At 40.3% G+C, this 24,836-nt stretch overlaps 1 protein-coding gene across 3 annotated transcripts in view; it reads left to right on the top strand.

Annotated features, from left to right (window-relative positions):
• The window catches only part of SPNS2 (SPNS lysolipid transporter 2, sphingosine-1-phosphate), a 144,755-nt gene that overhangs the window by 51,904 nt on the left and 68,015 nt on the right, over positions 1 to 24,836 (top strand). For all 3 annotated transcript variants that reach the window (XR_013223906.1, XM_077296484.1, XM_077296485.1), the window contains exon 2: positions 9,298 to 9,363. Coding sequence is in view for 2 of the 3 variants with exons in the window: in XM_077296484.1 (XP_077152599.1) it covers positions 9,298 to 9,363 (66 nt within the window). In the remaining variant the exon portion in view is untranslated. The remainder of the gene's footprint in view (positions 1 to 9,297; positions 9,364 to 24,836) is intronic.

Genomic DNA, 24,836 nt, shown 5'->3' with positions numbered 1-24,836 from the left:
AATTACAATTTTTTTTTAATTTCAATTCAGTCTTCTATGAATTTTCCAGAAATCACTTTACATTGATCACTTAGAGGTATGTTACTATAGTATTACACACATTTTTACATTCTCCGTTTAATACCCTGTATAAATAGTTATCGATTTCATTGGATAATGACTATGTTCCACAATTCCATTTTAGCTTCTTGTTTGTGCAGTTACCGTAGTTTGGTTTTGTCTGCGGTCACGGAGTTCATTTTGGAACAATCTTTACTAAATTCAGTTTATCAATTCCCAGCTGCATTTGAAAAAGCCTTGGGCATAAGTAGAGGAAAGCTTGTGGTGTGGTGTGGTCACAACACTAGGAAGCTGGTAGGATGAAGTCGCCATTGCGGTTACTAAAATTACATTGGAAATGTAAGGCTGCATACAGCATCTGCAGTGTTAGTGCCACCAGTGCTGAAAAAAAGACTTGTCCTCTAACCTTTCTGATTGTTACAGCACCTTCCTTTTACACCTTCTCATTCTTACTACAAGATTCATTCACTATAGTGCGGTATTATAAAAGTTGCTAAAGTTTAGATTATTCTGCTTACCGTATATACAGTACATTAAATTGTTGTGAGCACAGTTAGACACACAGAAATGAATAACAGCAAAAATATACGGTACATGGAATTGCATTTCCCCAGCGTTGAAATAACTTTGTTTTTTATCATTTTTTGCTTAACCCCTTCATGACCAGAGGTATTTCAGTTTTTGCGTTTTCCTTTATTGGTCCCCTTCTTCCCAGAGCCATAACTTTTTTTTTTTTTATTCTTTTTTTTGGTCAATATGGCCATGAGGGCTTGTTTTTTTTGTGGGACAAGTTGTACTTTTGAAAGACATTATTGTTCCACAGTTGTTTTGAGGTTTTTTTTTGCCATGTTCACTAAATGCTAAAACTGCCATGCCATTTTGATTCCCCAGGTCATAACTAGGGTTGAGCGAAATGGGTCGTTCATTTTCATAAGTCACCGACTTTTGGTAAAGTCGGCGTCTCATGAAACCCGACCCGATCCCTGTGTGGGGTCGGCCATGCGGTACGCGATCTTGGTGCCAAAGTCGCGTTTCGTATGACGCGTTTAGCGCCATTTTTTCAGCCAATGAAGGAGCGTGGGCAGAGTGATGACATAGGGGTTAGGGCGTGTACGCCCATCATCATTTTATCGCTTGTGCGCAGTAGCGATGTGGAATGTGTAAAACGAAATTTTCAGTGCTGGGACGGAGGAGAGAGAGAGAGAGAGAGAGAGATCGCAAAACATGACTCGGCCCTAAAAGAGTCAAGGTCGCTCAACCCTAGTCATAACGAGTTCATAGAGACCAAACATGTCTAGGTTCTTCTTAATAAAATAAAAAAAAGATCCATTTTCCGAGTGAGGGCTTAATTTTTGTGCGCTAAGCCGACATTTTTATTGATACCATTTTGGTGCGACATTTTTATTGATACCATTTTGGTGTAGATACGATCCTTTGATCGCCCGTTATTGCATTTTATAATCTAATATATTCCAATACTTGCTCTCCACATTCCCCCGCTGTTCCTGTCTCTCCAGCCCGCTCAGCAGCTCACTACCCTGCACAGCATCCGTCAGAGGCAGACACACTCCTCCATCATTGCTTTCAACTATATCGGCATCTATGATACTGATATAGATGAATGCGGGAGGAGTGGGCGCTGCCGTCGGGACCCCCGACTCACGGGCTCAATAGCAGCAGCGTTCTGTGCCTCTATTAACAGTACGCCACTGGCTGGGGGACTCCTAGGGGAGCTGTCCGTCATCTTACAGCAAATACTTAAGACATTCAACGCATAACAAACATAAATATGATATAGTCCTAATTTGGGGAGACATAGCGATCGCTTAGGTTTCCGGCTACCAACTCGCTTGCGATTTTTAATTTTAATTTTATTTTTTATTTTAACAGATTCCAAAATATTCCCTGTTCATGGATATACCCATGGGTTGTGTCAAGCTTATGTTATTACGATTACATTAAAGTATTGTTTTTCATTAGAGCATGTGGGCTCCCTACAGCTAAAGGGGTTTTGGAGGTTTTGAGGCCCTTTTCTCATCTTTTGGTTTAGCACCTAGGTGCTAGCAAAAAGGCAGATGGAAAACACATGCTCCGCCATTTGGTTGTCTAGATTTGATAGCTATGTGCTAATTAATCTATATGCTTGCAAAGGTTGATCTCCCGGGGGATAGCTAGTTTCAATTACCTGTTCACATGGGGGCTGACAGTGTCAAATGACCTTAGTCTCTGATATAATTCACAGCTCTATTTATAACACTAAGGCATACAGGGCAGCAGGTTTATAGTTTAATGTCCTGCTGATAAAAGTGATTTTTTTTTTCAAAACTACTTTAGCAGCCCAGTAAGTGACAAATCTCTGCAATCGGGGTCTCTGATTCTACTTTATGTGGTCCTCAGATTAGGAGGCAAAAAACTGTTGCAGATTCGCTTTTATAACAATATTTTGGCCAATCATCTTTTTAATGAGTGCAGATCCATCATGCTGGTGGCTCTCACTTCCACCCCACCAAGACTACATTGATTTATTATGGGGCCCATTGGTTCTGTTGAGGTCTCCGTCATTTTGACACAAAAAATAGCACTGCGGTTAGCATAATTTTTATCAAGCCATGAAATTTGCCATGGAGACTTGTGATAGAATGACGCACTTATGAACAGGTATTAGTAGCAGAATAATTCTGCATAAATTCTTTAGTAAGATGATTTGAAATATCATTCTATTCTTGTGACGTTTAAAGCACTACTTCAGCGCCCTTTTTTTTTTCCTATTTAAGCGCTAGAGTGGTGCTGCCAATCTAAGCTCCCTGACCCTAGTCTTATACTTACAAGCCACTGTCTTCAGCTGTTCCTGGCACCGCACCGATCCAGCACCTCCATCTCGTGACTGCAACTTCTGACTGACTGGAAGTCAGAGGTCACAAGCTCTCGGCGTAAGTCTGAAGAGCCTCGTTCTGTCTCTCATAGAATTACATTGAGTTGTGACCTGCCTATTGCCCAGCAAACACTGGAGGGATCCAGCAGATCACAAACTGCTGGGGGCCAATAAAAGATGAAGACGGCGGCTTGTAAGTATAGTACAAGGGTCGGGGAACTTGAATTACTGGCACCACTCCAGTTTTTTTTTTTTTTTTTTAAATATTGCAGAGCTGGAGTGGTGCTTTAAAGGGTGTCTTGAAGTATTAAGTAGTACTGCGGTTTACGGAGACAATTTATTGCATTAACTGTACCCATCTGCTGATGGAATACATAGACTAGTATGCCTTTTACTGCAGAAGATGCGTGTAAGGGAGACCCACCTTTTTACTGTAGGTGCTCAGTTAAGTTCTTCTATACCGGAGATGAGTAATGTACTGTAAACTTTTAGATTTACTTAAATCATTCCAAGAGACCATTTGTTTGATACATATGTACAAAACCATCCAAAAGCATTACGCAGGAGAAAACTTTTTATAACCACAAAAAAAGAAGCAAAAGCATCACTATTGTAATATATGCAGGAGGTACAAGCCACAAGGATTGAAGTCATATGGTCCCACTTTTTTTTGGATATTGAAAATTGTCCATTTTGTTCATATGTGCTGCAAGGTTTCAGGTCCAATTGGAGCCTATTTCACGCTTGAGAAAGGCTCTGTCTGGAGTTGAAAGCCATAAAGTGGGTGAATAAGAAGGACACCTTTTCAATATTTGGCTGCAAATGATTTATGCTGAATGTGACCTTCTCAACGAAGTTTTGCCACTCTTTTATGGCCACTGTAGTATTCCCGCCATAGAGATAAGCTTTTGGGGCTTTATCTGCAATAAACCTTATGTTCTTTCTTTGAATTTTTAATGGAAACTCCGATCCAGAATTCCACTTCAATGCTACGTATCTGAAGATATTCAGCAGTGTTCTCCACCCTAGTCATTTGATAAGATGTCGAGTGTCCTCTGATGAAACGCACTAAACTACAGCAGCATTGGAAAGACAACCCTACACAATGAAGCTACAAGTGTCAGGAGGAAATGGTACATGGTTCTGTAGTGTCATGATAGAAAGTGAAGGCCTCCAGCATAATCTGGTTCAATGGACTTAATTCAGTTAGTGTTTTTATTCTGAAAAGTAAATGTGTTTATACATAGCAAAGTAGATCTACCACTGTGTAATGAATACATCTTGTGAAATGTTAACAGTCTGCATCATGTGTAATTATAACCACTCCCGGATACAATTAATAATTTATTCCACAGAGCTGTATTTCCAGAACTGCCAAATGACAAATCCATGGCTGGGCTATTCTGGTGACTATTATTTATGAAGGCTATTACAGTGACACACTCACCAATTATCATAGGATGATCAGGGTGTCTTCATCTTCATTCAAAGTTCATGAAATGGAGCTAATCTGGGAGTTCATTCTAGTAGCACAGAACAAGCCATCATCAAATAGGTTTACCTGCTTTGTAACAAGGCTATAAATTATAGGGAGTTTGTACGGCACCAGGGATTCCATTTATAGAAGGCTAGATGCCAACTAATGCGCAAACGTTGGTGATATCTAAGGTGGCATTTAGTACTCCTAGGACTTTAGAGATAGTAACTATTCAATGCAATACTTTTTCACTACTAAAGGGTAGACAATAAGGACGATATCAGAAATCAGCCCTTACCTCATCTTTATATTATAGACACCTTATTTTTGGTGATCAATTTGATATTTGGGAACAGTGAACAGAGACCTGAACAAGACCTGGAGCTATGGAAAACTGTTTGGAACAGGTCATATGCCAGTACCGGGACTGGTAGACTGTTTTGTCACTTGCTGTTACTCAATGGCTCACAATAAAGGTACAACCCAAATTTTGAGTTTTAAAGTTTGACTATAAATATGCCCTCCGAAATGTCTACGCAGTACTTATGCCACTATAATGGTGGTGGGCACAATATCTTTTTGTAGTGCCTTCTATGGGTTCGTATATATTATTTTTATACTATTATGTTTACAGCCATATAATAGAACCTTACACAATTACCTTTAGATATTGTTAATTGGTACCTAATTCTCAACGTTATGAATGTTTTATGGCATAGAATAAAATCTAGCTTATGATGAGGACATTGGGATCTCTTGGGGGACGTTTTCTTAACTTTCATCCTCAACAGTAAAATTACGTTCTGGAATGAATGAATGAATGAATGAATGAATGAAACTTTTGGACTCTTACCAACTTATCTTAATTAGGTCATGAAGATGAGGCAGGGTTTATATTTATAAGTGACATGTAAACTATGTGAGAACGCTTATGTAATACCCTATAAAAGCCTCTGTAGTATAACCAATGACTAACTGTGTAACAAGCATCATATAATGCTAAGGTGTGGCTTGAAATGTATATGTACGGTGACATTGAATGTGGGGCCAATGTGCTTTAGAAAAGTTTCCTCCTAGAAGGGCGTGCTATTATATTTTGTCCTGTGCTTTACACCCAAGTCTTATTTAAATATCTGCTAAGTGCCACTTCTAATTAGTCTGAGAAGTTTCTGCAAACTCAGTCATTCTGGTTTTACAGTGACAGGAGGAAATAATTGCATTTTAGTAATGGAGCTTTCTTAATCTGTAGGAATGTGATTAGATTAAAGTGACCAATAAATCATATTATTTCCTTGGAACTTCTCACAACTTTCATACAAGTGAATAAATAGAGCACATAATATATAATATATATTCGGGAGTAAATGTAGATCTGCATAATAGACCGAGAGGGTGGAGAAGCCAGAGTACTCTTACTAATATATCATGCATTAGTTATTCACAATTTTCGATGATAAAAATTCATGACCTGTCTATAGTTCTAAAACGTCATTTTAAATACCAGCCGATAACTGGTACGAGGAACATTGTATAGTCCCTGGAGACCCGAGGTTGAGGGCCGCCATGGTCCATGCCCTGCCCCAGAAGCACTTGTGGGATGATGTAAATCAATAGGGCTGACCTCAGATCACTAAGTGATGCCATTGACTGTCATCCTGTGGCTGTAATGGTGGTGAAATATTGGTATTATTTATGGCATGTTGACATAAATAGGAAGGAGCATAAAGTGAAGTATTTTAGTGTTTAGAACTTCTTGCCTGTTGTGACACAAAAATAGCATTCTGTTGTCCCGATCATTGGGTTTGTCAAAATGACATATATAATTTTACTACTTCAGATGGAGAGACTGTGAGAGATATTATCACACAAAGCTAAAATCTTATTTTCCTTTAGAGACTAAACTGGTTTAATATGAGTCACAAGCTGTAGAAAAGCAAGAAAAGAGTAAAACGGGCCACATAGGAGTGAGAAATTAGCATTCAGATGATGTCAGGATCCAAGGAGGAAAGAGAGATGACAGCCCGATGACTATTGCAGCAGCTTTGTCGCTTGTCTCTATGGGAAGAATACAGCGAAAAGGAGGAGCAGTGTACAGCTAGTATCAGTTTCATCATGCTTTCATCTTGGATATAAAGCTTCTTCCTTTCGTAGGAACACCTGGACACCCTATGGGAATTTATATGAAAAATGCATTTTGTTCAGTGGTGTTAAGGTGGAGCCTAGTCTCAGACAAATATACTTTTAGGAAATAAAACAATGGGGATAAAAGCAGATCTCAGTATGTGAACTGATGACCTGACTTTACTGTGTTCTCTGCATTAACCCCTCCTTAAGGTACCGTCACACTCAGCGACGCTGCGGCGATATAGACAACGAGCCGACCTAAACTAGATCGCTGCAGCGTCGCTGTTTAGGTCGCTGTAGAGACGTCAAACACAGCAACTCCAGAACGATGCAGGAGCGATCCAGTGACGTAACGGCGACTCACTTCTCGTTCTCGCTGGTTGTTAGCTCCATGTCAAACAGCCGGAGTGTACCGACTGGCTAGAAGGAGACACTGCGACGCCCCCTATGCTCATTGCTGGCGTCGTTGCTTTTGATGTCAAACATGACGATACACGCCGACCTGGCGACGAAATAAAGTTCTGGACTTCTAGCTCCGACCAGCGATGGCACAGCGGGATCCAGATCGCTGCTGCGTGTCAAACACAACGAGATCGCTATCCAGGACGCTGCAACGTCACGGATTGTTGTCGTTCTCTTTGCAAAGTTGCTGAGTGTGACAGTACCTTTACTTAGGTATTTAGATAGCATCTCAATTGCTTTCATTACATATACTTTAGGTGAAATGCTCTCTATAACAATTGTGTTGTCGATGCAAAAATTCAATGACGGTTAAGATCCTAGGAAATCTTAGTACATGAGGAAAACTCCTAACTTACTGTGGTTTTTTTTTAAGCTCGGTTTGTGAGAAATGCTTTTAATATCGTTTTGCGATTATATGATGAAAAAACAAATGTAATTGCTCCCTCCTCCACTTCCCATTTATAAAGGGTAGTGTCAGAAAAGGCGTCAGATTAAAGAATGTGTAAGGCCGGTCTATAAAGATGGGGTTTTCAATACTGAATACTGGAAGTAAATCTGATGGTCCGGGGCATCGCATTCCAGAGAAGTGGTGCAGCACAAGACAAATTATGAAGACTGGTGTAGGAAATTTGGATTATGCATTTCACTATTTTATTTTTTAGTCAAGATATTTTAAATGGATACTCTTAGTAGTACAGTACCTTCTATGAATGACTACGTCACAGTCTGAAACGTATAGGAAAGTCACAAATTGCACTTTAATAGAGGAAATTAAGGATTTAATCCGGCACACCCATTCTGGTAAAATATGTAGATACTTTATTAAAACGAAAACATATAAAAAGAAGCCACCACGTTTTTGGCGCAAAAGTTGCGTCCTTAGTCATAGGATGTCACATCCCATGATTAAGGGCATGACTTTTGTGCCAGAAACGCATCAGATTTCTAGTAATATGTTTTAGTTTTAATAAAGTGTCTACATATTTTACGAGAATGGGTGTGCCGGATTAACTCCTTCGTTTCCTCTACTGTGGCTGTCTTCACCAGCTGGATGGGCATCCTCTGGAGTGATTTCCACAACCCCAGTGCAATCTTCAATGGTCACATCTGCAGCTCCCTATTCTCCTTCTATCCATGGCATTTTGATGTTTGAGGATGTCATCTTTTTTTCATCTTTTTGGAATAAAGTTCATTATTGTAATTCAAATCACGGCTGAAAGATTTTCTTACTTGATGTCAGAGTACTTTCTATATTTATTCTTCATATCACCTATAGTTACAACATTATTACGGTATGTTAACAACCTGAAAGACACATGCAAAAGATCTATGAGAATTAAGTTAAAGACAATTATTTTAGAGGTAAAACATGGGTGCTCTGATCTTCTGTTAACCGAACGTTACTTGCCCAAGTTAATTGTGAAGGATGTTCCATCAACGAAGCACGTTGAGTGAACAGTTTGCTACACCAATTTTTTCTTATCAGGTTTTCCTTCATGTAGTCCTAATGATGAGCAAACTGGGCAGCTGTCAGATATGATAAACATATCACAGGAAGGGCTCAATCCAAAAAATGTTCCTAGTGATCGTGTAATGTGTCCTATCTTTCTTAAGCAGAAGGTACACCATTTCCAGGAAAATATTGGTTTCATGAGAAAATATCTTCTATGTAGGTGTTAGCGAGAGTTTCCCTATGTGGTAATATAGATGGCTATAATTTGGTAATGACAATCAGAAATATCCTCCTTTCCCAAGACAATAAATATAAAGCTCTCCTTTTTATACAATGTGAGTGAAGCTCTTGCTTTCATTAGTCAATGCAGTCTTACAGCATATGGTCTGCTTAATGTACTTACTGCATAACAAAGGCAAAGTAGAAAGCAACAAGGTAAGCTGAGGATACAAAACCACTTAAGGAGAGTAGCAAAATCGTATTCCCATTTTTTGTTGCACTTGAATAACCCATATATCAACCCATTTCAAACCAAGCGTGCACTTGTCCTGGGGAAATGGGCCACTGGATGATGGCAGGAAAGTGCTCTCTGTAATTATAAGCTTTCTGTTTCTTAGCTTTGTACTACTTTTTACATTGTCATCCATATTGAGCATGTAGAATTTCTTTTTAAGAATGTCTTTGCTTATGACTTTTTTGATTAGCCTCTACAATTTTAGTTTTACAATTATGGAAGAGTTGAAATTTTGCTGCGTGAATGCTGGAATCTAATTTCTGCAAATGTATTTAAAAGAATTGTTTTTTTCAGAATATTACAAATCCCCCATATTGTTTATTATCTATTAACAGGGGTTCTCCTGGACATTCAGCAACACTTTGGAGTCAAGGACAGTGGTGCTGGCTTACTGCAAACTGGTAAGTGTCCATTTTCAGTGTACTTGTATATAGAGTTATGAATAACGCTTAGGTTGTGCAGTTTTGGGGCTCGGCTTCTGGTCATGCGCAGTTTGCCTCTGAAGTCGGGAAGCGTACACCCGGCTGCAGAGACACTGCCAAAATGAGTGGCGCACAAGCGCTAGATTTGCATGAGCGGCAATGAGGCAGTGTCGTGCAAATTATGTTATCACACCCACAGGCGTGTGATAACCTGGGAAGAGGGTTGACTAGTATGGGGCAACTAATGCCCCATCGACTAGTCAAAGCCCTCATTAGCATAGCAAATGGGAAATTATAAATACTTTTTTTTTTAAAGTATTTAACTGAATAATGTTATACAGGGCTGGTTAGGCAGGGAGTTTACTCACACATAGGTGAATGCTGCTGGGTGGGAGGGCATGGGGGACCTGGCAGGTTACCTTTAAGCATATATGCCAAGTGCTGCTGTATAGCGCCTCTGTTCTTTTAAATATGGCATATAAAAGAGCAGGCCCCATTACTCAAAAATTGAGTGATTCTACTTTCCCATGTCTCAATTTAAAACCTAAGAAAGATGTAGGTACAGTATTATCCCAAACAATTTTATGGGTGCTATTTTAGCAATTTGTATAACACATTTACAATAATGTATTTATCGATCTCCCTCACTAGATTATATATAAAACAATATTCTTCAGCCTTATCTAGTATTTTAATGTCTAAATTAACAAGGCATCTGTCATTTAATGATTCTATAGCTCCTATTTAGAGACTATGAACCTAGCCACCATAGCAAACTGACCTGTCAAATATACTGAAACTCCAGTTGACATGGAATTTCTCCGTAGAATGTCTTAGGTTTAACTAGTTAAATATTACACATTCTAAACATACTTCATCTATTGTAAGCACAAAAATATTGTGTATCTGGTATCTAGAATATTGTCTCTCACAATTGAAGTGTACCTACAATAAAAATTCCATAATAATAATCTTTATATAGCGCCAACATATTCCGCAGAGCTTTACAGTTTAACAGTTTCAAACACAACAGTCATAAGTAAATAATAGAATAGGTCATTTTCTGGTGACTCATTCCCTTTCAATATTTTTTTACTGATGATTAAAGTCCAAGTAATAAAATGAGTTGTAGTGGGGAGGTGGGATTGCAGCATGCAGAGAGTTAACACACTATTGACAAGCCTCATGTCATGGCCTCAAAATCCTCAGCACCCAAGACTCCAAAAAAAGTTAAGTAATGATCACCTCTGCAGGGGCAGCTGTGGGGTTAATAATTTTTCTCCCTTTAGCTTGAGATGCTTTAGTCCAAACAGAATGAAAAGCCTAAACATTCTGCACCCTCTGCAGACCCCTGGGATCCATATTGCAGAAACGACACATCTGGTCGGCAGTGGCCGCAGGAATGCATGTTACTGTATACAGTAGAAATAGTCTTCTTCGCTGGGGACATAATGAATATGTAAGGTTTTTAGCGGTTTTCCAGCCTTATTGGTTTGCATCACAGTCAGATTCTTCAGCTGGGGAAAATCAGTTTAGTCAGTGTTGAAATATGTATCTTTGCTGCCCCTTAGTTAAGTGACTCTCCTGGGAGATTCTGTCTGAAAAGCTGGATTACTGAAGACAAAACATAGCGATAATGTGTCACCCCTGGTGTTACATTCTGTTAGTGCTATTAAAGTGCAGATAAAGTTTTTGATTTTTTTTTTTTAATAGTAAATTTATGTAGTTGTTTACACTGCTATTTAAAAGGGTTTTCTATGATTTTTATATTGATAACTTGCCTTTTAGGCTAGGTAATTAATATCTCATTGAGACTGACACTTTGATTTATCAAGTAATTTAAGGGGCCACAGGACACCAGCAAATGTCCCTGATACCATGGTACAGTCCCGAATTTGGAGAGCTGTCCATCTTTCTTGGAAGGTTGGCAGTATAAATACCCTATTCCAATACCACTTTATTAGTTAAAAGAACCCACAATTGGTTCACACCAAAGTGACAAAAAACAGACACAAATAAAAAAAAAGTGCTCAAAAAATCCGTTTAAAACATTGGGGTGATCTAGATGTCCCTGGTATATTGCCTAAGCTCAACCTACCGAACCGCGGGGGTTGGCACCCTAAAGGGGAGCGTTATGACGCCCCCGCTCCACGATGGCTAACCCTAGGGACCCTGGTACACCATACCGCCACTAGAGGATCCCTCTACCCAGTGTCTAGAGGGACCACTAACAATAGACATAGATCAATCCTATGCTGTAGAAGACCCTAGACCCCAACATATTAAAAACATATATACTGAACATATGCAGCAGACTAGTGGCCCAACTGGTGAAAAAGTTAATTTGCAGATACAAGACTCGATGTTGATGGAATAATCATATATACATCAAGTTTGCTATTGAAATGGTTTAAACACACCGACCATCTGAACCTGTTCTTGATACTCTATAACAGCCGTAGATCACTGAGACGTTATCATATCATGATAAATTTATTGGCACATCAGGGTCAACCCTGGAGACATTAATCCATACGCCCCTTGTCCATATTGATTCATTTAGCCAGTCAAATTATAACGTCTCAACATCACCAAATGTCATATAGACCTCCCAAATAGATTGTATCGATCTATGAAGCAAGAAAATGGTCAATGACCATATCAGATGGAGAAATATTGATACTCATCTTATTTTCACCTGCCACCTGCCCTGTAGGTATTAACACCTCAAAGCGTTTCGCCTTATTAGGCTCATCAGGAGGCCCGAATCCTGGATATCATGTGTCCCGATATGGTGTACTGACTAAGCCATGATAGAAAACTCTTCTTTTAAAACTACCGCCATAGACAGAACGCCCACCAATGGTGATTCACCCGACGTCAATAAAAAAATAATTACACAAGCCATTTCCAAGAGAATACATCGAACGCTTACTGATGCCTTCATTCACAGAGTATGCCTTGATCACACACAGTATGATGTCCCAACAGTATATTCTCACACCTAACAAAGACCCCAAAGTACATTACCCCACAAACAGTGTGGAAGGGCTGCAGTACATTTTCCCCCATATACAGTATGGTACCCAACAGTACATTCCCCCCACACACAGTATGGAACTGCTGCAGTACATTTTCCCCATATACAGTATAGTACCCAACAGTACAGGGAAAATGTACTGCAGCAGTTCCATACTGTGTGTGGGGGAATGTACTGTGGGGTACCATACTGTATATGGGGGAAAATGTACTGCAGCAGTTCCATACTGTGTGTGGGGGAATGTACTGTTGGGTACCATACTGTATATGGGGGAAAATGTACTGCAGCAGTTCCATACTGTGTGTGGGGGAATGTACTGTTGGGCACCATACTGTATATGGGAGAAATGTACTGCAGCGGTTCCATACTGTGTGTGGGGGAATGTACTGTTGGGCGCCATACTGTATATGGGGGAAAATGTACTGCAGCAGTTCCACACTGTATGTGGGGTAATGTACTTTGGGGTCTTTGTTAGGTGTGAGAATATACTGTTGGGACATCATACTATGTGTGAGGGAAATGTACTGCCATGGGGCATCATATTGTGTATGGAGGGGAATGCATTGTGTGGATGCATACAATATATATATGGGAAATGTATTGCAAAGGTTCCATACTGTGTGTGGTAGAATGTACTGTGAGGGCAATATACTGTGGGTGGTGGAATCTATTGTGGGGGCATCATACTGTTAGTGGGGGAATGTACTGTGAGGGCTAAAAGTGTTTTGTAGGGGCATCATACTGTGTAGGGGAATGTACTGGCATCATACTGTGTGGGGGAATGTATTATATGTGGGGAATATTTTGTGTGTAGGGAAATGTACTGCCCAGGGCATCATACTGTGTGCTGCTGGCATGTAGGGGACCACAAAAGTAGAATTATACTGTGTGGAAACACTAATGGGCCTTACTGGGTACAATATTTCTGTGTGATGACATATAAAGGACTGGCTAAGGTTAGGGAAGTGGCTTGGCATAGAAATTGCCGCAGTGTGCTATGGGCATATGTCCCTCCTTTCTGTCTTTGGAAGACGGGAGGTATACACTTGAACTAACAATGTTCTGTACATTGTATAGTGGTTATGAATGGTACTACAGCTCTTTCCTATTCAAGTGAAGTATGCTAACTTGAATAATATGGTCTGGAATAGGCTTTACATCATATTTATATTTCCACACAGCTTAACCGAAACCAGAGTCCTTTATGAAATCCATACATATGATATTACAGTGGTCTCAACATTCTAAGAAATGTGTTTTATAATCAGTGGCCACTTGTGGGGAACATTAGACTACGTGTTTGCCTTATAAATAATATATCATATCTATGAATGAAGGCATCAGTAAGCTTTCAGCAGGCCAAGTCCATGGAATATAAGCCGATGTATTCTTTTGTAAATGGCTTGTGTAATTATTTTTTTATTGAATCAGTCACATCGAGCTTTTAAGTGTAATTATGTAGGAGAGAAAATGATCAGAGAATTCATGATTTGCAGAATATTGAACTGAGGCTTAAGAATGCACACTCAGGTCCTTGGAGACTTGGCAGTAGCTAAATAATCTGCATTTGCAGGGTATTTGCTGTATGTTTCCAAGCTCCTGGCCATTTAAGTAACTAAGGGCAATATAATGATAGGTCTAATAAATAACATTGATATAGTATATCATAACTATTACTTCACCAGAAGCAACATACACTCCCTGACAGAAGTTGTGTCACTTATCCATGTTATGTAAATAAAAGCTTATAACCTGACGTTAAATTCATCCATTGGTTGTATAAATTATTCTTTTGAAAGCTGAAACCCTCTGAAATGTTGTTTAGGTTAAGAAAATAAATTGGCATCAATGCAGAAATATTGATCAGTTAATGGCCACAGAATTTTCAGATTTTGGCAAGACAAAAGTTTTGTCGCCCACAGAAAGTAATGTGATATTCAAACAAATAATTAACTTAAAATACAAATATATGTTGCATAACATTCGTGAATGAAGCTGTGGTGCTATTAGAGTCATATTTAATATTTTGTGTGACTTCCATGAGCTTGAGGGACTGCATCCTTGCGGTTCCACAATGATTCATACAATTTATTAATGAAGACATCAGGAATAGCAAAGAATGCAGTCTTACATGCCTCCCAGAGTTCATCTAGATTCTTTGGGGTACGATGAAAGCTTGGAAGACGAAACCAAACATGCTCATTGATGTTCATGTCTTGTGACTGGGCTGGTCAGTCCTTGAGCACCTTGATCTTTTTTGCCTGGAGGAACTTAGTTGTAGAGATGGATGTATGAGATGGAGCACCATCCTGCTGCAGAATTTGACCCCTTTTATGATTTGGAATATAAGAGGTAGCTAATACTTCTTGATATTTTAGGCTATTGATATTGCCTTCCACCTTGCAAAATTTTCGCACCCCCCCCCATACTGAATGTAACCCCAGACTATGATCTTTCCGCCACCAAATTTAACTGTTTTCTGGGTGTATTTTGGATCAATATGGGCTCCAGTAGGTCTCCTGCAGTATTTGCGGCGGCTGTGGTGTAATTCTACTGAAGATTCATCAGAGAAATCCACCTTCTGCCACTTTTCCAGCGTCCATCTGTTTAGCAGGCTGTGGGACTTTGCAAATGCCACACAGTTTTTTATTTGCCTTTTGTTTAGTGCTGGCTTCTGGGCACTGATTCGACCATGGAGGCCATTTCGAGACAGAATCCTACAAACTGTTGTAGTTGACACAGGGACTTGACGTGACCAGGCCGATTGGAGCTCTGCTGCAGTGGAAGAGGGGCTTGCTTTAGATTTTCTAACCAACAAACGTTCCTCCTGAGCAGTTGTCTTGCGGGGTCTGCCAGACCTGGGCTTGTCAAACACATCTCCAGTCTCTTCAATTTTTTTTTAATTCTTTGTACTTGACGCTGAGACACATTAAAGGTGCCAGCCACCTCTGCAGTGGATCTGGTCTTCAGCTTCTTGATAATCCAGGCTTTGGTCGCAGGGTGGATTTTTGGCATGTTGTCAGAGCTCAAGTTGTAGTTCAAGTGAAGGTCTGGGGTGCTGGGTTTCTTTTTATACACACACACTAATTAACCGATAATTTACTGAGCACAGGTGAGGATGTAAACTAGGATTAGGTGTATTATATGACCAGGCGACACAACTTTTGTCTTGTCAAAATCTGACCATTCTGTGTCCATTAACTGATCAATATTCCTGCATTGATGCCAATTAATTTTCTTAACCTAAACCACATTTCGGAGGGTTTCAGCTTTCAAAAGAATAATTTATACAACCAATGGATGATTTTAACATCGGGTTATAAGCTTTTATTTACATAACATGGATAAGCGACATAACTTCTGTCAGTGAGTGTATAAGAATAGTTGCTTAAAATGTATTGTAATGATCACAAAAAATGGCAAAAGCTGGTAATATGATGACCCCCCCCCCCCACAACAAATAATTCTTTATATTCCCTGCTATAAGGACACTACTACTTCAGTCACCCTTCTAGTCTTTGTAGCGATTACAGTATTTGCCTTCTACACAACTAATCACTGCAAACAATCACAGGAGACACTGGATCACTGAGGCCTTGGATTTGCGCAGCAATTCGTGTGTAGATGGCCTGTCTTTGCTACAGGCATATATTCAAAGACTGGAAGGGACCAGGGATTGGCTGAATGTAGACCCCTCTGAGGCAACAAATGATTGGCTGCAGTGTTCTTGTGTGTCTCATGAGACCAATAATTGTCTACAGTTGTCACTTGGGTAGACAGCATGTTGTCATTGCAGCCATCTAAACAGACTGAAGAGAAACTGCAAAGCAGAGGGACTGCAGTGGTGCCGGGATACAATGGGTGGGTGAAGGTTCTTTGCTATTTTCTCACTTTTATCTTAGAAAAACCCTTTAAAGCAATCTTGTCGGAAGGATCTTACCAAGTAAACTACAGGCATTGTTAGGGTACCGTTACACAAAACGATTTACCAAGGATCACGACCAGCTATACGACCTGGCCGTGATCATTGGTAAGTTGTTGTGTGGTCGCTGGAGAGCTGTCACACAGACAGCTCTCCAGCGACCAACGATGCCGAAGTCCCCGGGTAACCAGGGTAAACATCGGGTTACTAAGCGCAGGGCCGCGCTTAGTAACCCGATGTTTACCCTGGTTACCATCGTAAATGTAAAAACAAACAGTACATACTCACATTCCGGTGTCCGTCAGGTCCCTCGCCGTCCGCTTCCCGCACTGACTGAGTGCCGGCCGTGAAGTGAAAGCAGAGCACAGCGGTGACGTCACCGGAATGTGAGTATGTACTGTTTGTTTTTTTTACATTTACGATGGTAACCAGGGTAAACATCGGGTTACTAAGCGCGGCCCTGTGCTTAGTAACCCGATGTTTACCCTGGTTACAAGCGAACACATCGCTGGATCGGTGTCACACACACCGATCCAGCGATGACAGCGGGAGATCCAGCGACGAAATAAAGTTCCAAATGATCTGCTACGACGTACGATTCTCAGCGGGGTCCCTGATCGCTGCTGCGTGTCAGACACAGCGATATCGTATGGATATCGCTGGAACGTCACGGATCGTGCCGTCATAGCGACAAAAGTGCCACTGTGAGACGGTACCCTTAGGTTGGCAGTGTTATACTGATTAGAATGACAGGCCGCCCCGAGGCACAAATGTCTTCCTCATCATAAAGCACCAAGATATGACTCTGCCTACAGTCCCGCCCTGGATCACGAGCATCTCATTAAGGCTAGGTTCACATTCCGTTAGGGCAATCCGTTAAGCGCATAGTGCTAGCGGATTGCGCTAACGCAATGTTTGTTTAGGGTCCGCTTTCGGCGTCCCCGCTAGCACAGATCCCCGATCTGCACTAGCGAGGAACGGACCTCGGACGCACCTCGGACGCTGCAAGCAGCTTCCGAGGTCCGTCACAAAAGAACGGCACATCGCTAGCGCGTGCCAAAAATGGCATGCGCTAGCGATGCGCTACAGCCAAAAATCACATTGCTGTCAATGGGTGCGCTAACGGACCCGTTGCATGGCGTTAATTGCGACATTTTCGCCGTGCAACGCAGTCCGTTAACGTTAACCCATTAACGCAATGTGAACCTAGCCTAACTTAAAACTTCTCACACTGATTACACAAGAACCACAAGATTGATTTCTTCACCCCAGGTATCATTTTAATCAGTGCAACAATGTAAATCTGACAATGCCTGTAGTTTACTTAGCAAAATCCTGTGGACAGGTTCACTTTAAGGAAAATGTTTGGCAATGATATCACAAAAGTCAGATAAAGCTGGCCATATGAGAATTATTGACCAAATCATTTGAATTCTAATAGTTCTCTACATTGTTTACCAATAAAACCGTATTCTCATTGTGGAGTGTTATGCCATAGTACTAGAAAATGTCAGAATTTACTTTTTGCAAATATACATGAATAAAATAATGACTAAAGAGTTTCCATCTGGCATTAGCTACAATACATTCATGCATTTATTGGGTAGTACATTTCCTGCACTTTATTGTCCATATAGAGATGTTAAAATATATCCTTTTTTGTTAGCCAGAAGCTAAAAACACAAGACTAAACCTTAATCAAAGATGTCACTTTTATATTTAATTTCAGCAATTCTGCCTGCAACATATCCAGTTTTTAGTATATCAGACTTTGGAATATTAGATAAAAGCTGTGTGTATCTTACAAATTGCTTTTGAAATTCATTTGACTTTACAAAATTGCAGCAAAATTGGTATACCACATTGTCAGAAATGATGACATCTATTTACAATAGCATTCTGTATCTTACATTGCAAACGAAAAACCTATAATAACTTTCCAGAGATGAAGGATTACAGGCTTCTTTACAAGGAATACTATTACTGCATGAGGAATGCTTTATGTATATGCAGGAAGAAATGTATGGAATATAAAATTGCCTGCCATGATTGCTGATTTGTATGTCATCCATGTTTTTCAGTCCTTCATTTATCTGTACCTTTAACCAAAATCTAAAAAGTACTCTAGTGAATTTTTGCTTATTACAGTTATATCCGCTTATTTGAATGTCATCATATCGATATGTTTATTAAATCTGTAAACATTGACTTTATACGTTTCACATGGAGCCCACTCAGCCTCGATAGTAAAGGGGTGGCCTACCTTTGGAAACACTTATTCCTTAATTGCATGTGTTTTGGGCTTCAAATTATTTTTGTAATTGGGTTTCATAGAGAATTTTGCACCATTTGTCTCCTATTGCCTCTCTGTTGTGCTGGGTTCAGGATGGGTTCACTGAGAATTTATTAGGGTGCTCATTCTGACAGTCCAATAGGAGAGGTTGTAACTCTTTTATGTGTATGTTGACAGCCCATTTAAGTTGAATCTGACAGATAGTTTTAGCCCTATAATCCTGGACCACCATCTGTTTCTTTCAATTCTTCTTGTTTCTAAAGATGTCCTTGGAACCCCCAAAGTTTAATGCCCCTGGCCACCATATGCAAGCTATCTAGTTAAAAAGTTTAAGGATAGCATGCATTATATGCAAATTACCTGGTTGCAGTCAGAGGTGTAGACTGTCAAGACAAGTCAAGATGGCTGCACCCTAATCCTACTCACTCTTGCTTAAATGAAGACGGTGTACATCATTCCAAGCTCTGTCCTCAGGGACTTCAATCCCGACAAATTGGGTAGGATTAAGGTGCAGTTAGCTTGACTTTACTCAGGAGTGTCTCCACCTCCTTGACTGCAAACAGGTTATTGGCATACAATGCATGTCATCCTTTATATTTTTCATCAAAATATTATGTCATCTGCTTGGACCATTATGGACTCCCGGAAAAAGTACAGTAGTGAAACACTGAAGGTGGCTTTTATTTATTTATTTTTTAAATTCCCTTTACCATTTCCAAACATTGTTTTCGCAATACAACCATGTATAGGAAATAAAAGCATGTCAAATATGTCACAAATACCTGAATCACTGTGACAGATCTCGTTTCTTAGAGGGGTTGATAAAAGGAGTGGGAGGATTTTGTTCTGTACAGGATGTTGTGACGAACCCGCAGCTTGTTGTCAGCCTGCGAGACATCACTATTACATCAGAGGGTTCACGTGATACGGTCTCCTCACTTGCACCAATGTGAGGTTCTGCACCCCCTGGGGACACAAAAGGTCAGATTGGCACAGTTTTACACATACACCCCCTCCCCCTTTCTACACGAGCCCAGGGAGGCACGGTGAGTGAGAGGATGTCGCCAACAGTCACTGACGTGACACCACATTCGCTCACAGCCCTGAGAGGCCAGTTTCACTAGCACCAGTGAAACAGAACCACATCAGCCCAGTAGGACTGCCATCAGTTCCTCGTTAGATATAAGCCGAGAACACAGACTTGTGGATTTGTGGATCGATATAAAAGAGCAGCCCAAGGTAAATTATATATTTAATCGCCTTAAGGGCCCAAAAGACCATACACTATACACAGTGGTTAAACATATACAATGGTCAAATATGCAAATACAGGTGATAGTACAAAGGTTATAAGCAGATGTATCATGTCATATACCGGCTTGATGTTCATCCGTTGGATGCTGAGCCAGATGGGTGCATGCATTGCCAGGTAATTCAGTTCCTTCCAACACATTACACAACGTGCACCCCATTCCTTATTGCCCTACCCTTTGTGTTTGAAGCTAAAACTCCCAAAACCTATGAAGGATCATAACTTCCCAACGGAAGGTCCTAAAGCAGTGGTTCTGGCACCATCAGATCAACAAACTCTGCTTTGCTACCTGGCTTCTACTAGCCGTTCGTCATACCTCCCCACTCTAGGTGTGCTGGAACAGATTGAGACCTTGGAAGACTTTCGGACCATTCCAGAGATCGTGAAAATGTAGCCAGTATATGGCTAGGACATATGATAACTCCATATTCCCCTTCCTTAAATCTCCTTAAGAAATTCCCCTTTGACTGGACAAAGCAGTTGCATAGCGTGGGCTCCGCAGGAGGTCATCTTTTATAAGCTTGAATACTAGCTGGTGTGGCTGGACCACCTGCTGAGCCAGATGTCCTGTTACAGCTACACATGCTGAAGGAGGATTGTAAGCTGCCAGTAAACCCCCTTATATTCTTCACAGAAGCCATATGGAAATATTCTACTATAGACTTGCTGTTAAAGGGATTGCCCGGTCCAAACCGATAAGTCTGCAGTCACTCTGTGTGACTGGTGAATACCCCCAGCGCATGCACTGTGTGCTGCAGGGATTTGCCAGTTTCTGAGCCAGGGGCTGGAGTATGTATGAGTTATACATACTCCCAGTTAGTGGGCATAGTCTCGCTTTCCATACACTTTGTATGGAGTGAGGCTGCGCCTTCTAATCAGTCATATCATTAGATGGGTGCGTGCTCGCCCTATACAAGAGTATGAAGCGAGGCTATGCCCACTGACCAGGAGTATATGCATGCACTGGGGGAGATTCATGATTCTGCAGTCACACAGAGTGACTGCAGACTTATCGGTTTGGACTGGACAACCACTTTTAAAGGAGTTATCCACTACTAGGACAACCCCTTCTTTATCTAAATATTTGGCCCCGATGAAATAAGAAGGCCTATACTCCCCTTCTGTTCCAGCGCTGTTTGCGCTATTGTCCCCTGGGCTACCTTGTAGTTGTTGTGACATGTGAGCCTGGTGCTCAATCAGCGCAGCCATAACTGTCCCCACCTTCATACAAATTAAACATGAAGAGAAAGGCAGCTGATCTGAATGTAAGTCCGCAAGGACAGGGTCTTTCTCCCTTCTGTACCAGTCTGTCACTGTAAACTTGTTTACTGTAAACAATATCTATAACTCTGTATGTAACCCCTTTCTCATGTACAGCACCATGGAATTAATGGTGCTATATAAATAAATAATAATAATAATAATAATGTTCAATTCATATGAAGGAGGAGACAGTAACCCAGCACTGATTGGGTGCCAAGCTCATGTGTCACAACAATCGCACGAGAGCCCTGGGACCACGAGTGCCGACACCTCTAGAACTTTATTTTATTTACTTTATATACCGGTGTTACCAATCATTGTAATTGTGCCTGTAATGAGAATGAGACTGCTAAAAAAAAATAATCTGTACAGAACAGGAATTATGAATTTACTATAAGTACAGAGGCCTTTTTAATATACATAGTGATATGATTTTTTTTAATGTACTTAACAAAAAATTGGTTATTTTCTGATGACACATACCCATTAATTAGTTACTAGGAAACACTTGACTGATTGACTTGATTCAATCATCTCCAGTTCTTGCCAAGAAAAGACATCTGCTGACATGCCACCTCTTCTTAATCTACTTGCAATTACTTAAACAGCAAAATGTACAGAATAGTCATGTCCTTTTAAGCTATTACAAAATCTGTCTGCTTTTAAGTCAAATACGAGTACATAGCATTTAACATTGGTTATGTATATGTTACATGCAATGACTGCAGCTTGACAATGCTATTTTCATTCATTGCTCACGGGATTTAAATGCCCTCCTAGAAGCAGTGTTGGGGCTGGGGTCAGGATAGGTCAGTATGACGTTGTAGTCCGTCAGAAACCATTAGCCATCTTCCTATGTTATGCTGCTTTGCTCTAGTTTCTGTGCATTTCTGGCTTCTCATTAAGTGCTCTCCACATCATTTGCTGTGATATTCAGGTTGCGTTGTTCCAGGCCTTTAGTCACTCTGTGGAATGCCCATAGGAGCTCATGTATGATGGAAGCTGACAAGACGTGATATAATTTACAAGATTATTCAGACCTCTTGGGTGTCTCCTGCCACTCATTCATGTACAGTATTATTTAGCTGCTCAGGTTGAGCTATATTTGTAGCAGTAAGAAAAGGTTTGTATGATGAGACTAGTAAAGTGTCCTTAGCTAATCATTGGCTGCGATCCTTAGATTGAGATGTTTTCTTGACTCCTCAATGAAGCTCCCTGTGGAGACCTTCAGATTTCGAGTTGTTGTGAAGTTGTTGGCAATATGATCAGTAGCAATGGAAAAATAAATGCGAAAGGTTAGAGCTTGACATTAAAGCTGTTTATATGATTCATTATTAAGAGCATTTGGTTGCACGCAACATGTCAAACCCTTCACATTGAATATACCTTCCAATTGTATTTATGTGCACTTCCCAACAGTGATCTGAATGAACGCTGCTACTTTAGGATTACGTTTACAAGTAAGCAGCCCACAGGGTGAGAGAGAAAATATGTATACATAAATATATCATATCTCATCCTTTGGGCGGCCTACTCATACATACATACATACATACATACATACATACATGCAGTGTGGGTGTATGTATAAAGTATATGTGAGTGGCTTTTTTTGTGGAATTTATCCATGCAAAAAAGCTTGTGAATTTATTGGCCCATGTGAACAGGTGGCAGTGTTTCGGCTCAAGACCAAGTGAACCTCTTTCCTCCTGTTCACGAGGGCCAATAAATACGCCAGATTTTTTTTGGCATGGAATTTTCTATTGAGTAGTGTCCACTTTTTTGCTTTTTTCTGTTTCATAGGTTGGTGGGTTACAACCCATGTGCTGGCACTTATACATGCAACTATGTTTGTGCTACCCCAGTTTTTTACTATATGTGTGTAAGGTGTAGACTTGTAGACATTTCAATATATTAATGTTTTTATTGGAAATGTTAATATTGACCACATCTATTTTTAGTATTAATTTCTAACTTAATGGCAATTTTTACATTTGCTGATGAGATGTAAATAAAGAGATCTTACGTTCTTTTCAGAATTGGGAGCTGGAAATGGCCACAAGGCGATGGCATGTTAAACATTTATATTTTAAAAACGGCAAATTGGATACATCTTTTTCCTTTCTTACAGTATAATTACATGGATAGGAACTTTAACCTGTCATTTTACACCCCATCATGCCTAATAATGACTCGTTTTAGTTCTTTGGCTCACTACAAGGGCCCATTGTATGTCTGTATAGGATGTGGTGTTAATAAATCGTCCACTGTTGGCTGTGATAGTACTCCGTTCATGACGTTCTTGTCAGACAGGCTAATATAATAGGATGACACTAATGAAAAATGAGAAAGCGCTTATATAGGTTGATGGTGAATTTATGATGAGGGAGTTTTTTCTGCAGTGTGACATGGAAAACAGCCTGGATTTCGATGTCCTTCCTGGAATAAAGTGTCGTTCTTTAAGCCAAAGAAGTAATATATTGCCACAACTGAGAAATTATTTGTTAGTAGGTCTCCGAGGCTTGGGGAAAATCAGCACCTGGGACAGCAGATTTGTGACTGGCTTCAGCACCACTATAAGAACTCGCTGATCTGCCGTGACGATAAGCATCGAGACTTGTAGAACCAGAAATGCAACAAAAAAGGCCTGAAAGGAATGGGTTGCTTTTTACTAAGGACTAATGTTATCAGAAGGAAACGACACCCGCTGATTGTAGGCTTCTATAGCTTTTAATGGGTGCTTCTATTATGTGACAGGTGTATGTACGGTGATCCTGTCTTTGCCATTTGAACTTTGTAGGATGAAAACTGCTCGCTTATTGTACGAATTATGACAATATGCTTTAACTTTCTAAATCATTTAAAGGAACTTTTTATATAATGGCCTCTTGTAAAATAATCAGTAACTTGGTCTACAGCAAAGGTTCAGACATGTAGCCATTTCTGTGGGTAGAAATATCAGCAGTTCTAATTTCAGAATTAAGAAAAGGGTGTGATGTGATGTGACTGTCATGTCATTGCAACATAGTCTCGCGTATGGTCACCACTTTTCAACAAATTGTGCTCCCTTATGACAACCTACACATCAATGCCAACAGATCATGTGCCTGTTATCATGCAATAGTTTCATAAATCATCCAGATTTCTTTGAGAGCATGTCTTACAAAGGCCTTTTTAAAAAAAAAATAAAAAAAAAATAGATGTACATTATTAACAAAATAGATTAAAAAATCACCTGTATTCTATGTTTCCTTCCACGCCAGACTGATCACTAATCCGTCTCACCCCTCCTTCACTGTAGCCAGGGGAGAAAGGGGTTAAAAAGGGAAAATAGGGTGGGGAGGCGATTGTAACCCTAATTTACCTTTTCTATTACTACGTGGGACTTGCTGAGTGATCCATCATTTTGCCGTGTTTGTGTTTTGATGAACACCTTAACAATAAGCCTGAAAGCTATTGGGAACCTGAGTCCCAGTGTTCACTACCCATTGGGCTCTATGGCCAAGCCCTTATTACTCTTTAGTTTAACCCCTACTTCCCATAAATACTGTTTTGTCCCCACAGCTCTCTGGATGGGTGTGACCTCCCAGCATTATTATCAGCCATCTGCAGCATTGTAACC

This window comes from Ranitomeya variabilis, chromosome 3 (genome assembly GCF_051348905.1).
Source record: "Ranitomeya variabilis isolate aRanVar5 chromosome 3, aRanVar5.hap1, whole genome shotgun sequence".
NCBI classification, from domain to species: Eukaryota; Metazoa; Chordata; class Amphibia; order Anura; family Dendrobatidae; genus Ranitomeya; species Ranitomeya variabilis.
The sequence above is the reverse complement of the archived record's forward strand: the minus strand, read 5'-3'. Positions and strand labels throughout refer to the sequence as shown.